Genomic DNA, 16,134 nt, shown 5'->3' with positions numbered 1-16,134 from the left:
AATTCAATATACAACCAGGCTGCTTTTTCTGAACTGTAATTATATACAATAAAGAAGCTCGCCCAGTCCCCCCCAACCCACTCCATTATTAGGACTGAATTATATTAATATGAATCAGAACAAGTCTAATTAAAGGTTAAAATTTTTAAACATATTCTAATTAAGACTCTAAATAGCTGTACAATTAGAATACTGTAGTTAAAATCGCACCTCAATGATCTTCTTGGCCTCTTTGTAATTTCCTGTTTGTAGGAAGGCAAAGAAGAGATCATAGAGCATTGTCATTTCACCTTGTTCTTGGCTCACAAAGTCCATTGCTAGTGAGGAGAGAAGAAAATATATAGAGAAACACAAAATCACTTGAAGTCCTGGAAAAATACAAGAAAACTTTAAAACAAATATTTAGAATAACTTAAAAATTATAGCTATGTCAACCAATTTCCTGTCACGTTCCTTATTTAACAGCATACATTTATGACACTTAGTACCTAAGACCCGCTTCAACGAGAACTGGTGAGAAAAAAGGTAAAACATTCCTTATAAAGGCAGGTCACCCAAAAATAACATTTCAAAATGAACAGTTATTAAAAGCAGGGACATTCGTGATAGTGAAAATCTACCTGATAGTTTTCTTTTCAACGTACAAGTGTAACAAAGTTTCTCTGGATGTGCTTGCCTTCCTGTTCAATTTTCTCTTCACAGCAATGCGTTAAGAGTAAATAAGCAGTGGGGGGACGAAAACACCAAGTACATCAAATATTAGAAGGTGACTAACCTTTCTGAATCAGATCAGTCTCGCCTTTCTCTACCAGCTTACATAAGACATCATGAATCCTTGGTAATATTTTATACTTTTCATACAAGTCGATGGCGGCTTTAAGAGCAGCAGGTAAGTCGTCCCTTGGAAACAAAAATATTAAAAATGCATAAACTGTATCGAATTTATTTTAGAGAGATGTACAATGACCAGTCAAGATGTACATGACTGAGCTTTATTTAAGGTAGAAAACCACACGGCCAAATGGAAAGAAAAAGAGAAACAATCCTCATATATAAATAAATGTTAGGAGTACAGACATCATTAGCAGTTCCCTGTTTTCCCTGCTTCATCTTTTATTATTTTGCTTGCTAAATGGCACTTTTAAAAAAAAGTGCAAACAGAGCAAGGCATTCCCTGACATTATTATAAATAAAATCTGATGCTATAAAATAAGTTGCTCTCAGAATGCATTATTTCTACTATTGATTTTTCCAACTATTTATGTGTTTATGGTCTTCAATAATTCTAAATTTGGTAAATTTTATTAAATAGCTGTCCATCAACGGCCATCAAGAAATTTTCAAGTACTTTCAACTTTATCTTCATATTTTTCCTACGGCCACCTCTCCAAATAAGCAGAAAACAACTTCAGGAATTCATATATACAGAAAATTTATTGTTGCTAAACCTAGGATATTCTTGGTCAGTGAATTCTAGGGGAACTCTTAAGAAGTTTTTTATTAGAGATTAAACTTTTCAAATTTATTTCCAATTATAAAGTTAAGGCTGCTCTTAAGTGGTAATAAATTAAAATAAAAAGACATTTCCATTAAGTGAGTTTCTTAAACAAGAATGTGGAAATACATTCTCATGGATCCTCAAAAACTACTTTTTCCTTTAAAAGGAAAATGACAGTACGAGAAATATTTTAAGACCTTGGAAAAGCTATAGAGATTATGCAACCCAATTCTACTTGTCACCCTCCTTTATTTTTAAATTGAGGAAATGGAGGCATCTAGAGACTGACAGATTATTACTAGGTAAACAGAGGAAGGCATTGCCATCAGGTCCCTGGACTTCCCACTTTGCGTGGAATACATCTAATTATATACATTATGCTCTATTAAAAGCACTCTTGTTTATTTAACCTAATAAGGTGGTGCAATGTGGAATAAGAAATTGAAGATTTTTGAAAAGAAAGCATGAAATGTGTATTTAAAAAAAAAAAAAGAGGCACAGTTACAGACCGGACCAAAGCACTAGTGACAGTGACAATCTCTATGGAGAAAACACATTTCTCTCAGACATGCAACAGTTTTCAAAAGGAAGAAAGCCTTTTTAAATTTTCTATTGAAGCCCTGACATTTTGGTCCATTATACAAATGTTATGTTGCCCTAGATTGACTATTTTAGCTAGATTAAGATTTTAAGCTGTACTAAAAATGTAAAATACCATGAAGAAGCGTTAATTTTACTGCAATAATACTGACACAGTGAAAACGAACCTATCCTGATGGAACTCTACCTTATCCCCTTTACTGAGCCCTGTTTACAGTGCATCTTCTGGCACCCCACAGAGTCATTTGAATTTTTGTCATTTGGGGTGAAGACTAAATTACAGGTTAATTTCAAAACCGCAAGTAGATGTTGCAGGCTAGATTACTGTCATACAAGAGAAATGCTACAGTAGCTACCACATATGATATAAAGCTTTATATAATCAGTATTTTCCCTTGCTTCAGACATAAAGTTCTGTTATTACCTTTCTACAATTCCACTTAATGGAAAACTACTAAAATATTTTTAAGAGAAGAAATAACACATACTGATTTTTTAAACGCAGTATGATTTGCTTTTTCAGATCAATTCCCAAACTAGAATAGTAATGTCTCAATTGTATTTCTTCTACATTAGGTCAAAGCTATCAATAAATGAATGAATAATTGTTCTGTCAATCAAAGAGACATGTTAATAGTCTTTGGTCTCCAAATATATGCTTCTGAAGATTACACATGCTCAGAAGAACAACAAAAAAGACAAGAATAGCAAAATGGAAATAACTCATATATTTGTTAGTAATTTTAAGTACCAATGTTACTGCTCTCAGGTTGCCAACAAAATGAATTAGAAATCTATAATGAAACATTTCATACATACATAAAGTGTACAGATGATAGACATGAACTAATGACTTGTCCGTTCTTTTCAATCCCTATTATCTACATTCTGACTTATGGTTGGATCACGTCACTTTAAAAAGAGATAAAAAATGCCCATTCTTCGTATAATTTGATGTCATCATTAATCTTCCCTATAAAAACCTTTAAATTTGGGTGATGGAAATGGAAAATATGAAAAAGCATCTTAAATTCACATTGCTATGAAAATAGTTGTATACTCTTAGGACTTTCGAATTTCAATCTTATTGGTAAGTATTACATGCAGCTCAGACTCAGCAATGTGATACATTTCTAGAAGTGGAGATGAACAGCAGATTATCACAATGGGTGAACTCAAGGACCTTGAGATTCCCTCCCAGTTCTACTACTCAAATGTGAGGTTCTATGAATTCAAGCTTCTTTAGGTTCCTCAACTCAAATGTTTCACACCAGCACAGAAAATCATCATGCAAAAATACCACTTTTATTAGGCAGGATGAAGCAAAATATCAAAATGAAAAAGGGTGGAAACTGCTTTATACCCAAAACGTGGGATATAACACTACCGATCACTACACTTCTGGTTTCTGTGACCTAACATGATTCTGTAATTTCCTTTGCACACTTTAAAATACTAAAAGTGATTTAAAATCCTACTCATTAATAACAATAACCTTTGAAGAAATCTTATGGATAACATTAACTCTGGATTCAAAAACCTTTATTCCATGCCTTTTTTCAGTGTGTATATGTGTATACACACACAGAATTCCTAAAGCTTTATATGCAAATGAGTCATAAATTTTAAAAAGTCCATTCCTGATAAAAAGCCACGACTTTCACAAACTTCAAATACTAAAAGAAAATCAACTCTACAAAACACTATATTACTTCTAAAAAAACCCAGTGATATTTTCAATGACTAGACCCAAAAAATATTTCAGTAAAATAGTTATTTTCATGAACAAAACTATATGTGCTAATATAAAGTAGGCATCATTTAAAAATATTTTGATTGATGTAAATTAACTTAATATAAGCTTTAGCAAAATTCTGTAAGACTCTGAAATAAAAGCAGAACAAAGGAAAGGAAGTTTCTATAATTCTAAATTTTAAAAACACCCATATATATAATAGGTTGAGTCCAGTAAGCAATTTGAACACTCTTTTAAGTGTTTAAGAGTTTTATTTATTAACCTCAATGGACTCACTTGGCCCATATTAAAATTCATTCTAAATATCTCTAATTCACTTTTTAAAGGAAACATGACTATATATAAAACTACTATTAGGTTGGTACAAAAGTAATTAGGATTTTTGCAATTATTTTTAACCTTTTAAGCAATTACTTTTGACCAACCTAATACAAACTTATTTTTGCATTATTACATGGACCATCAAAAATTGTAAACTTGAACCTCATGTCAAATCTGATGTTACGTCTTATTTGAGTCATTATGAAATAATAATATAATGCTATAATAACCCTGCCAGAAAAACACTGAACATACATTCACATGAGGCATTTACTCATTGTAAAACTATCTACTTAAAGATACCAGGAAACAAAGCAGTCCTAAGCCAAATTCCTCACTATATAACTGCAAAAATCACAAATGTGTTTCATAGGATCTTGAATTGTTAGAACAAGAACCTCCAGTGATAACTATGTATTTACCTATCAGTAGCTTTAAACTTAGTCTCCTTACTTACAGCAAATAACTTTCCAATGCAGCGAGTACACTTAATTTAACACAAAAAAAGACAAGTATTGATTTTTAACTGGAATAAAGTGCTTCAACATTATGTATAAGGTGTCAGAGAAACGGCAATTTACCTAAAGGGCTTACTGACTGAAAAGCTTTCAAAATCTGAAATCACTACAGAAAAGAAGGACTTTGGGGGACAAAAAAGTTTAAAACAAGAAGGAGAAAAACACTCAAAATCAAACTATTCTGTAAGTCTTAAGCGATGTTACTATGGCGAGAAATCAATTCAAGAGAAACCATCGTCTTCACAAAAATTATTCTGTTAAGAGAAACAAGCCCTTGAAAGAGCTAAAAATTTTTTTTTCCCTGTTCATCATCTATAAATGAGGAATCTTCAAGGAGACTGGTGTTGCAATTACAACTAATCCTCCCCAAAAAATTAACTGTGTTGAAGGCTTTGTAATTTCCCTAGGTACAATTTAGCTGTCACTTACTTTAAAATTTACTCAAACATGCGTTCGGAACAGCACTAACTTCACATGTCAAGTGCTTTCCAGCCAATTGAGTCTAAACTGGAAGTCGGTGTTAAACAACTGAATGATTAGACAAGATAGCTCATTTCCCTGCTCTTTTGTTCAGAATAAAATGCCACATTTACATTATCAGGCTCAACAGGATTTTCTGACAGAGGGAGAAAAAAACCCTACTGAACACTGTCCGCACTAAGCACATGAAGCCTGTCATTTACCAATCATCCTTCAAAAAGCAATAGCCATGAATGTAACTTAATTACGACCCAATGATCCTTGACGAAAAATCATCTTATCACTGTCCTGTCCCCCTAGGGCAAATGAACCACTTTTGTCCTTTGGCACTGATGATGCTAAATTCTTAATTGCAATAATGGAGTAAAAGAGCCAAACCTCCTAATTTCCTTTCAGCACATAAAGAGTTTTTACTCTAGAAGGCAAGCATTCCCATAAATAATAAAAGTATCCAGTACAAATGAAGATGCTAAAATTGAAGGGGAGTGTATATGACAGAACAACCAGCATTTAATAAAGTATATTTCCCATTTATGTACCATAGTAACATGTTACAGTGAGTTTTAAAACTTGCATTGTTATACGTTCATCTTACAGAAATCGTGACCTTTATGAAGAACTCAAGACTGACTTAGCAAGAGTTCTCAGAGGATTATGTATAGAAAAGTCCATGATTCATTTAAATGAAATGCATGTGGGCATATACAGATTAGAGCACAAGTCAGCACAGAAAAATCCTTAATGGAAAGCAAAAATTAAAGCTTCTTTGATCAGTTGTACTAAATAATCCAGTTAAACAGCTTGAGATATTTTTCATATGCGATGAAACCAAAATAGATCAGCTAGAAAACAAGTAAATCTGAAACTGCATCATACAAATTCTTATGCCTTTAAACCAAAAGGCCCAGATTTTATTAATTTAATTTCCTTTACCATAGCATAAAGACTAATCAAAAGTTCCTTTAACCTCTTATAAAGCATTCTTCCTTAATATGAAGAATCCAGGTCATCTTCCAGAATCAGGCATGATTTCAATTAAGAAAAAAAATTAAGTAGCTACAAAAGAAAATGTTTAAAATAACATTCATTTGGACTACATGTACACACGTGGTTTAAAGAACAATCCTAATGTAAATGGAACACAAGAAGATTTTGTTTAACTGCATATTTTTCTGTTCAATGCAAGTATTATCATTTTAATAATACAGAAGTAGATTAGTTTACCAACTTGTTTATAATTTGGCAAACCTGTTGTTATTTTGGCAAATGAATAAAAACAAATTGTATTATTCTTTATACCCATAAAGTTTTTATATATTATTCAAATACTGGAAAAGTCAACTCAAAATCAAAATCTACTGAATCTTAAAGATCATCTTCCTAAGCAACTCAACCTCATGAATTTGGTCCAGAATTACAATATGGAAGTGTTAGCCTCTTTAAGAGTCTTTGCAATGATATTCCAAACAAGATGCTTGCCTTTGAATGAAAGGATGAAGATTCTGTATGATGTTCTGAAATGTTTTTCATAATTTTATCTCAAGTTTGAGTAAATAAGGCTCATTCCCCAGATGAGCTCATACCTGCTGACGTCAATGACATGATATTATTGAAGATTAAACATTTAATCAAATACACGTGGACTTTTTGGCAGGCTAGTGTAGATAATCCCAGTAGTGCACTTGTCATGATTCTGAATTAATTAGCTATCTTCCATCAGTTGGGGAAAACACAACCGGAAAAAGGTTTCAAAGCCAATTTTTTCCTCTGACTTATCCCAGACTAGGAGTGCTCCTACTGTTTTCTGCAATTTTATAAACATGAAATTTCTTTTGTCTCCTTTTTATTATTCTCATGACTCTAAAACAGTCAACAAGAGCTTTTTATTATGATAGATGAAACGGAAAGGTCCTGTGATGGAGCCTGCCTCTGCAAAACAAAGATAGCAAAAAAAAAAAAAAAAAAAAGACCTAGGCAAATAAAAGGTAATAATTTCTGTACCTGAAAATAGTAAATCATAAAAGATGCTAATTTAGATTTCTCTCGCACAATTAACAGGGACAGTCAGATTTTACTGAAACATAGAAATCTGACTGTCCTGTACAATCCAAAGCACACAGCATGCCCAGGTTAACACGTGAAGCCCATGCTAGTTCCTTATTCCCTTGGGTAAGCTCTCCTTGGTTCATGAGCCCCATCTGCAGACCTCTTTTGGAAAACTTTTGTGTCTTCTCTGTCTTCAAAGTATTTCTATTTGTAAGATATTTTTCTACCATGGCCTCATTTTCATTGTCAATTATTTTATTTTTGCCCAGTAGTGGAGCAGGGCCTAATTCTTCTGGGCACTGAGCCCATTCTTTCAAATCCCTATGCAGAGCTCCACATGCAATCTGCAGAGATGGGTCTTTTAAACAATCAAAAAAATTCTAGTAGGAAGCATATTAATTATAGGATTTTTATATAAAGTTGGCTGTGAACATGAGAACTCTATAACATAGTAATTGTTTGAATCACTAGTTCTCTAAAAGGATGTAATGCTGAGACTGTAGTGGTTAACATTTGGCCAATCATCTAACTTGATAAACTGTTTTTTGATTGGATGGCAAAAGGATTATTTCATAAAACATGTATATGTATGTACGTATACACACATTTCCTAACATAGAGCTAGTTAAAAGATGTTTTTTATTCTACATTTTAAATTCAATACTAAACCATTACAGTCAATTAATTACCCCACCTAATATGTAAAGGAAAACTCCCAGAAATTTGGAGAAAATACGCAAACTGTTAAGATATATATATTTTATTTTTCTCCTGGAATTGATAGGACAACACCCATACTAAAATCAGAAAACCGTAATCACGAAATAAGCAGATTAAAAACGGCATTGAGTCATGGAAAAGATGACAAAGAGGAAAGATCTAGGAAATTAAAAAGAAAAACAAACACAAAAGGAAAGGGGATAATAAAGGGTGGTTAATCATCTTACTAAAATGTTTCACTTATCACAAGAGAGTAGGTTGATTTTATGATTTGCATTGCAAATTATACCTTAAATTGAGCACCAACATAAGCACTTCAAATGGAAAAATTTTCAAACTCCACCAACAAAATCTCCACCAACAAAATTCATTTTCTTCCCACAAGGCACAGAGACATCTTCTACAATATGTATCAAAGCTAGAAAAACTGTATTGGTACATGCAAGTAAAATAAAATACCATATGGAGAAAAGGAGCACTGAAGAGATGCTGCTACATTGTTACCTGAGTAACAGTCATGATACATAATCAAAAGCCCTTTGTTATACTTATTAATAATTAGCACTTATAAGGCTCAAAACCAGGAAAAACTAGATTCAATGTCATGTAGTATCACATGCCCCACAAAACAATCATCATAGGCCATCCCATTGAGAAGTAACCAAGGCTGCTGAGGATTTGAAAGGTCACCTGGTTCATGTAAGCCCTCTTACTCTTAGCAACCTTCAAGGCTTTCACAGCACCAGAGTATTTACAAAATATTATCCCCAAATGATTAGACTCATTCTTTTAATGCCAACATTTAAAATTTGAAATTCAATTAACTTACTTTTCCAGATATAGAGTGACCAATGGGGAACTTATGGTGGTGGATGGTTTCGTTAACCCTAGAGTCACGATGGCTTCATGCAACTGTTTTACTGTTTCAGTTTCACCTCTTAAAGCTGCGCCATTTAGGATGTGAAAAAAGGACAAGACTGTTGTATCTTTGATAAGGACATCCTTCTCTTTCATTTCCTTTAGAATGTTAATAGCATCTACAATGAAGGAACACAAAAGACCCTTAGGTAATTTCATGTAGGGAAAACAAACTGCTATTAAAACAGCATTTCAAGCCCAGCAGGAATGTAAATTCTAGTGTATAATGCCGATTTCAAGTTAATTACTACTTGCATGTCTAAACGAGACTACAATTATAAATCCACAATAGCATGGTTTTATCATTTCCCTGCAACTTTGACTACAAATTATAGATAGGGACTGTGTGCCCACTCTGCACCACATAACCCTGTACGGTCTGCCCTATAGCTGTAAGATCCTCCTAAATGGATGCTTTTATCGTTCAGAGCTAACATCTGCTAAATCACACCATTGTTTCTTCAGCAGATGGCTTGTCAGGAAGCCAGATAATAAAGATGTGTTTACACTGTATATACAGCCAGACTAATGGTCTGATACCGATAGGGCCTGTTTGCTATGTCGATACTAATTAGACAAGCAGAGCCAATGAAAGCTTTCCAAAAGACTGCATGTTAATACATTAGATTCATTAAGCTTCATTAGGAAGGCAGAAACAAACATTTTAGGATATGGAATAAGTGCATTTTTATAATGTTGTTCTTAATTATTGCACAGGCAAAATGTTTTGACCGCTTTACAAAAAGTGATTTTAAAAAAGCAGGATAATCCTTATAAAGAGTTTTCTGCGTTAGGTATACTTCCTAGGAAAAAATTCAATGCTAAAAATCGAATACTCTATCCATACATTTTTCACTATATATTTTTTAAATCTTCTCTGGGAATAAAAGGAAGAGAGAAGGCTAAAAAGGAAATTTCAAAATAAAACCCAAATGAGAAAGTTAAGAAACAAGCAAACAGTAAATACTATCAAGTATAATTAATTATGTAATGCTCAGCATTATCTCAATAACGAGAAAAATTAGAATATGCACATCAGCTATATAATCATTTAGGCTTTCCCTGCAAACTCCTAAATAAAACTTGTTAAAGTATACATTTTGTTAATGTTATTAAAAGTTAAGACAAAGACTACTGCAAAACTCACATTCTTAAATAAAGGTTACATGTATAGGTTTTATGTTCAGCCTTCAGACGTTCTTAAGCAGAAACAAAGCCATTAGTGCAGGCATATAAGCAAATTGTGCCATAAGTCATGATCTTCAAACTCAATCCAAACAGCAATGCTAATAAAAACTAGCTGCAGAAATGCAAAAAGCACTGAGCTGTGCAAATGTAAATGACAAGCTTGCCAATCCATTAAAACTAATGGCCTACACTGTCCATGCAGCTTTGGTTGGATTCACATGCAAATTTGTATGCAAAGTGTTCAAGCACTTTGCAGGACATGATATACCATTAATATCAATTCACACGTTATTCCAGTGGCAAGATACTTGCATCACATAGTTCCTTTATATACCCAGGCTTACCTTGGAGCTTGCCATGTTTTCCCAATACTTTTACAAGGCCTACATATTTGTTGGTGTCAAGGACAGCAGATGAATCTAACCGGTCACTAAAAATTAAAGCCACATTTATATTAATTATGTTAACAGTCGATTAGCTGACAAAAGAAATGCAATATCCATTTTATCACTTTTCAAAAACTCATCAGATGGTCTGAATTATTATTAACATTGGCTTCTACATTTTAAAGTTTATTTTGAAGCCACATACAAATTCACATGTAATTATATGCAAAATGACAAAAGTAAAACTAATACTACATACAAACTGCATCACTCCATCTGCACATGATACGCATGAAGGAACTCTCTTTTCATGGCACTTTGGGTGATTCTAACTTTGTCATAAACACTGAAATACCCAGAGACGTATTTTTATTTGATAAATCTATCAGAATTGGAAAAACAAAGATACCTGAGAAATGCAGAGAATTTTGTACATGGCAGTATAGAAAAAAGACTGTTTAACAAGCCTTAGTTATTTACCATCACCCCTGCCGTGATACGCAGTTGTATAATCAATGGGAAAAACACCCTTTGCTTTAAGGAATAGAATGTCTTATACTGAAAGACTCTGCTGAAAGCAAGCATAATTAATCAGAGTCCCATATTACGAAATTTCAAAAACACTGACAAAAAAGAATTTTTTAAAATTACATTATACACGAGAGTAATGTTCAATCATGATCCATCAAGGACTGTATATAAGCATTAATGTCGATGATTTGTTTCAGTGCCAAGGTACTCACAATTCTTGTTTCAGGTTCAACGCATCTTCTGCATTATCATGTCGACAGCACAAATTTATTAAAGCTGCATAGCCACCAACAGCCATGTCCGATTCATATTTTGCTTTCAATTCAAGAGCTTTTTGCATGTTCTAAAATAAAGGACAGAAGTGAAAAAGGAAAGAAGTAAATATAAGAAACTATAAAATTTCTAGTTTTAATGTTCGAAGTGTAGAAAAAGTTAAGAGTACTTTAGAAATAAATGGATTCACGTTACTCATTTCACCTTGCTCCCTGATATTTTTATTCACCTTTCAAAAAGCAGGTAAGATAATATATGTAGGGTTTAAAAGATTTGTTATCTGTGATGCAAAACAGGCGAGTACGCCAAATTTGATGTTTTAGCTTTGGTACTGTATTGTAAAAAAAGACTTCCTGGTTAAATATGTACCAGGTCAGCCTCTACTCACAGTCCAATTTCCATACACACAAATATATATCATTGCAAAGTACCTCAGAGTCTAGTTTAATACCAAGTAATGTGAAGAAATATTTTAGAATTTAACAGTACCATGTTATAATCTTAAAGTCAGTTATATTTTCTTCCCTAAAATCACAGGCGTAAGACTAAATCATATTGAACTAGAAACTGAAAAAGTCTAGTGATATGCCATAAATTGCAGACACACACTAAAATAAACACAAAGTACAGCTGGACGCCTGCTGAAAAAAGGCAAGAGACCCTTTATCTCAGAAAGAGCTTTTTTCCAGCAGGAAAATGGAATTTCAATCCCTGCATTAACAACCTAGTAATATTTGACTTGCAAATGACTACTGCATGTATCAGTTGCTTGACAATCTAGATATAAGAGACCGGAGCCATGGCTTGAAAGGACATTTGGCATGTATGATAAACCTATCACAGCTGTTACTATCATTCACTTTGCAGATTATTGTAAACAAACTACAGATACCCGAAAACATGCCATTCAAGGTGTAGCTGAAATTAGTTAACCTTTCATTTAATTGCATTCTTCACAGGCATGACGTATAATAATCAATTGTAAAAATCATAAATATTGTATTTGGCTTTGCTTATATTTATAAAGAATTTTTTACCATAACAACATATTCGAAATATTTAAGTAAATGTTACCTCTTCTGAACAAAGCGTTACTATGAGTTGCTTTAGGACATCTCTTATAGGTTGATTTTCAGCTTTTAGTTTTTCAAGTGTAGATTCCAAATCAGACGATGTAAGCTGCATAATTTACAGAAATGAAAAGAAAAAAGAAATTAATTACAAAAAGAGAATGTACCCATTTTATCACTCTTCCCTTTAAACTGATCTTTCTTAAATGTCATAAATGCTATCATGGATATTAATTCCATGGATATGGAATCCTTGGATGGACTCCAGGGGTTTATGAAACTCGTGAGAATCTTTGCAAATTTCTAAGATATGTTGATTTTTCTGAGATGGGGAATAGCTTTTACCAGCTTCTTAGAGGTATACTGATGTCAAAATGTTAGGAACCACTGATTTCATAAAGACACAAAGTAGAATTCTCAATAAATTTGGCTATTATAGCATGTAGAATCTACGTAAAAATCTACTTACTTTTCGAGAGTCTGTCTTCTCTCTTTCAACCAACATATTAACATCCTAAAATTGGGATTTAAATTAGAATTAGAAAAAACATGGAAAAATATATTAGCAAATGTCAAAAGCAAATTTTGAAAAGTCTTGCCTCATTTTACTGCTATTTTTCTATCCTTCCAAAATTTTCCAGAAATTCTGTTCATACTTTACTAACCACTGTAATAAATGTTTTAAATGCATTCTTCAATATATAAACAGTATGTACCAACAATCAATGAAAAAGCTTTGTTTTAAATGCTGTTTATTTAAATAAACTTTTTTTGGCCTACGCATCATAGTTAAGTAAAATTTTAACATGCTTTCATATATAAATCAAGCATTTTAAAAAGTTGATTACTATTTCTCACACACCTTAATCAACTCAGGAACGTGGTAGCTATCCAGTAGATTACGAATGCCTCTGTAGATATTTTCAGGAATTTTTACATTCTGCAAAGGGAAGGGAGGAAAATAAAACCTGAGTTTTAGACAACTGAAATTTGTCTAACAGAAATTATCTCAGACATAATTTAAGTCTCCAACTCGTGTATGTCATTGAGAAGTGGTCTGGTTGTACTTAAAAGCAGCAATTTCACATCTAATAGATACATGTCAGGCAGGACAGGCATTATATAGCAAAAAATGAAACGGTACCATCTCCTTCAGCTGATGGAAGTATTGTCTCAAATGCTCCTCCTTGGCCTGTACCTCTGAGTCACTCATGCTGTCAATCAAGTTATAAAGAAAATAGCCAACAGCTTCTGTGGGGAAAAAAAAAAACAAGAGAAAGCATTCCACTAAAATTACTGAGACTGTCATGTTATCAAGATTAATTTATAAGAAATCATTTTGGTGTGAGATGTCACCCTGATGAGAGGCTCTGAAATGGCAACAATGATCACTGAGGCATAGAGATTATGTGGTTTGGGAGCACATATCTAACTGCTGAGTGAAAGGAATATTAATTATTTTCAGACCGAGTGACAGCTTTTCAGTACTGAATCTTACTTCAATCTATTTTTTTCCACCACTCTGTGACAGAAGTGGTCCTGCCCAAGGCCTTACCCCTCTCCTGTCCAAATCACAGTAGTGAGAATAAATAAATGCCTTGCACACATTTCTACACTAATTTTTTTTTCTGGGCAATACTTAGCAAAACATGTAAAATTAGAAAGCATTATTAAATGTTGAGTATAGAAAGTTAAATAATTTTAATAAGCAGATACAGTAATCCTGTGGAGAGCTGCCTATTAACCAATGAAAAACCAAGATTAACAAAAATGTTTTGTAACAACAGTAATTTTCCTACGCATTCAAGCATAAAATGTATAGGGCCATGTGTTAATACCTAGGATAGAAAATTTGAACTTTCAAGAAGGGTACCTTCCTCAGAAAATCATATATTCTAAGCCTCATTATATGAAAGTCATTTTTGTCAAATAGTGTAATAAATTATATTTAAGTGGGGAAAAAATCTATTAAGACCTCTTTATTACTTTATATGTTTAAAATTAACTACACCTGCAAAACATTAAAATCACATAAACACTAAGGATTACTGATTTTTAAGCCTACTTCCATAGGTGCTATAAGAAGCATTTCCTCAGTATCTGAAAAAGAAAAAGCCTTCCAATCTTGTCTTTAAAAAAATAATTATGATAAAACTAAACACCTCATAGACCTCAAAATGTTGTGATTTTCAATATAAGGATTTATAACCAAATGTTTTCAAATTTCACTTTCAAAAAGAAAATGTTTACTGCTGTAATCCTTCTAGCCCATCATTACTCAGAAGAATGGATTTGTGGATAAGTTACAATCATCGAAATTGAAACGCTACCCGTTGGTCCTGGAGGCTCCTGGCAATAACGTCCATCCTTGTATAACAGTTCTGTTATCTGGTAAGACAGAAAATTCGTGCATTGCAGCAAGAGAAGCAAACAAGAACAAATACAATCTGAAATTGAATTCTTGAAATAATAAAGCCTCTCCCCAGTAAGGTATTATTCTTTATCACAGTAATTCAACACCACCCCCACCTGCCAAGGAGATTGTTTCGTTTTTATATAATAGGCTTGTCTTTGAAAAACAAAAACAGAACAAACCCATGAAGGAAAACTGCAATATTTTATGAAATGTCACTAAGAAAGCCTCTAAACTGATTTGTTGATATATTGTTTTAAATGAATCATTATAAATAGGAAATAGTTTATAGGAATTATCAATATTATTTCTCATACTGCTTTTGGTCTTGTTGAAATTGGACCAGTTTCTCCCTTTTAAATGAAGTATTACAGAAATAATTAAGTAAAATATCCTGGACCACTAAATAACTTTTTTTTTCTTCAGTTTTTCATTCATCTTTTTCCAGTCATTTTAATGGCATCAAAACAAAAGTTGTCAAAAGTTTTAACATTTTGTTCTTATGGATTCTTATCAATTGAATACACAACACTTATTCAACATTAATTCTGCTGCATAACTTTAATTTAAAAAAGTTTAAATGTGTGTTTTATGATGAAAACGATTACAAAATCTGTAGTGCTGATTTGTAACTTCTGAACACAGTATTTGACTATATACAGGGGGTGCCAAAAAAATGTATACACATTTTAAGAAAGGAAAAAAAACTGTACTAAAATTGTAATAATCAATACATACCGAAAACAAAAGATGAATACAAGTCATGTGTATATATATTTTTGGCACCCCCGGTATATCCTTGGGCAGAAGATAATAAGAATAGAAACACAGTAGTTGTTTTCCAAAGCGATCTGATGTAGGAATTATGAACTACTTTATGTGTAGCCTACAACAGAATTTACTTGCTCTTAAAATAGCACTTGGTACATATTATAAGGGTTAACAACTCAAACTACAGTTACTTCTACTACTATTAATTTGCTAATACAGAAAATCAGGCAAAATTAACCATATCCCACTTCACTCCACCATGAAAATCATGCTGCGGTTAATAGTGATTCAAAGGATGATTAGGGTAGAAATTGTTCAAAAACAAAGCAGAACAACCCTCACCTACAAACTGCTTTTTAGCCAACAAAGACGTGTGGAAGACAGATAATAAATTCTATCAGAAATTATAGCCGTACATTAAATATAAGGCAGCCAAATTTAATACCAAATTTTTAACAAAGACACATTTAATGAATATACCAATGAAAAAATCTTCCTAGTTGAAAAAGTACTTCCAAATATAACTATCTCAACCATGTATTGTAACTGACTACAGTTTGAGTGGCAGTGTAATACTAAAAACAACATTGAATGAAATTTAGATCTTTAAAAATATTTAAAATGAGAATTCTAATCAATAATGTG

The 16,134-nt window shown here is 32.7% G+C and overlaps 1 protein-coding gene across 1 annotated transcript in view; it reads right to left on the bottom strand.

The window, feature by feature from the left end:
- The window catches only part of LRPPRC (leucine rich pentatricopeptide repeat containing), a 94,894-nt gene that overhangs the window by 42,447 nt on the left and 36,313 nt on the right, over positions 1–16,134 (bottom strand). Inside the window, exons 16-25 of the mRNA XM_033124814.1 lie at positions 14,636–14,693; positions 13,450–13,556; positions 13,168–13,245; positions 12,775–12,819; positions 12,310–12,414; positions 11,175–11,305; positions 10,390–10,475; positions 8,769–8,976; positions 776–900; positions 211–317 (exon numbers count right to left, since the gene is read on the bottom strand). Coding sequence (XP_032980705.1) covers positions 211–317; positions 776–900; positions 8,769–8,976; positions 10,390–10,475; positions 11,175–11,305; positions 12,310–12,414; positions 12,775–12,819; positions 13,168–13,245; positions 13,450–13,556; positions 14,636–14,693 — 1,050 coding nt within the window. The remainder of the gene's footprint in view (positions 1–210; positions 318–775; positions 901–8,768; positions 8,977–10,389; positions 10,476–11,174; positions 11,306–12,309; positions 12,415–12,774; positions 12,820–13,167; positions 13,246–13,449; positions 13,557–14,635; positions 14,694–16,134) is intronic.

The sequence above is a fragment of the Rhinolophus ferrumequinum genome, chromosome 13 (assembly GCF_004115265.2).
Source record: "Rhinolophus ferrumequinum isolate MPI-CBG mRhiFer1 chromosome 13, mRhiFer1_v1.p, whole genome shotgun sequence".
Lineage (NCBI taxonomy): Eukaryota > Metazoa > Chordata > Mammalia > Chiroptera > Rhinolophidae > Rhinolophus > Rhinolophus ferrumequinum.
The sequence above is the reverse complement of the archived record's forward strand: the minus strand, read 5'-3'. Positions and strand labels throughout refer to the sequence as shown.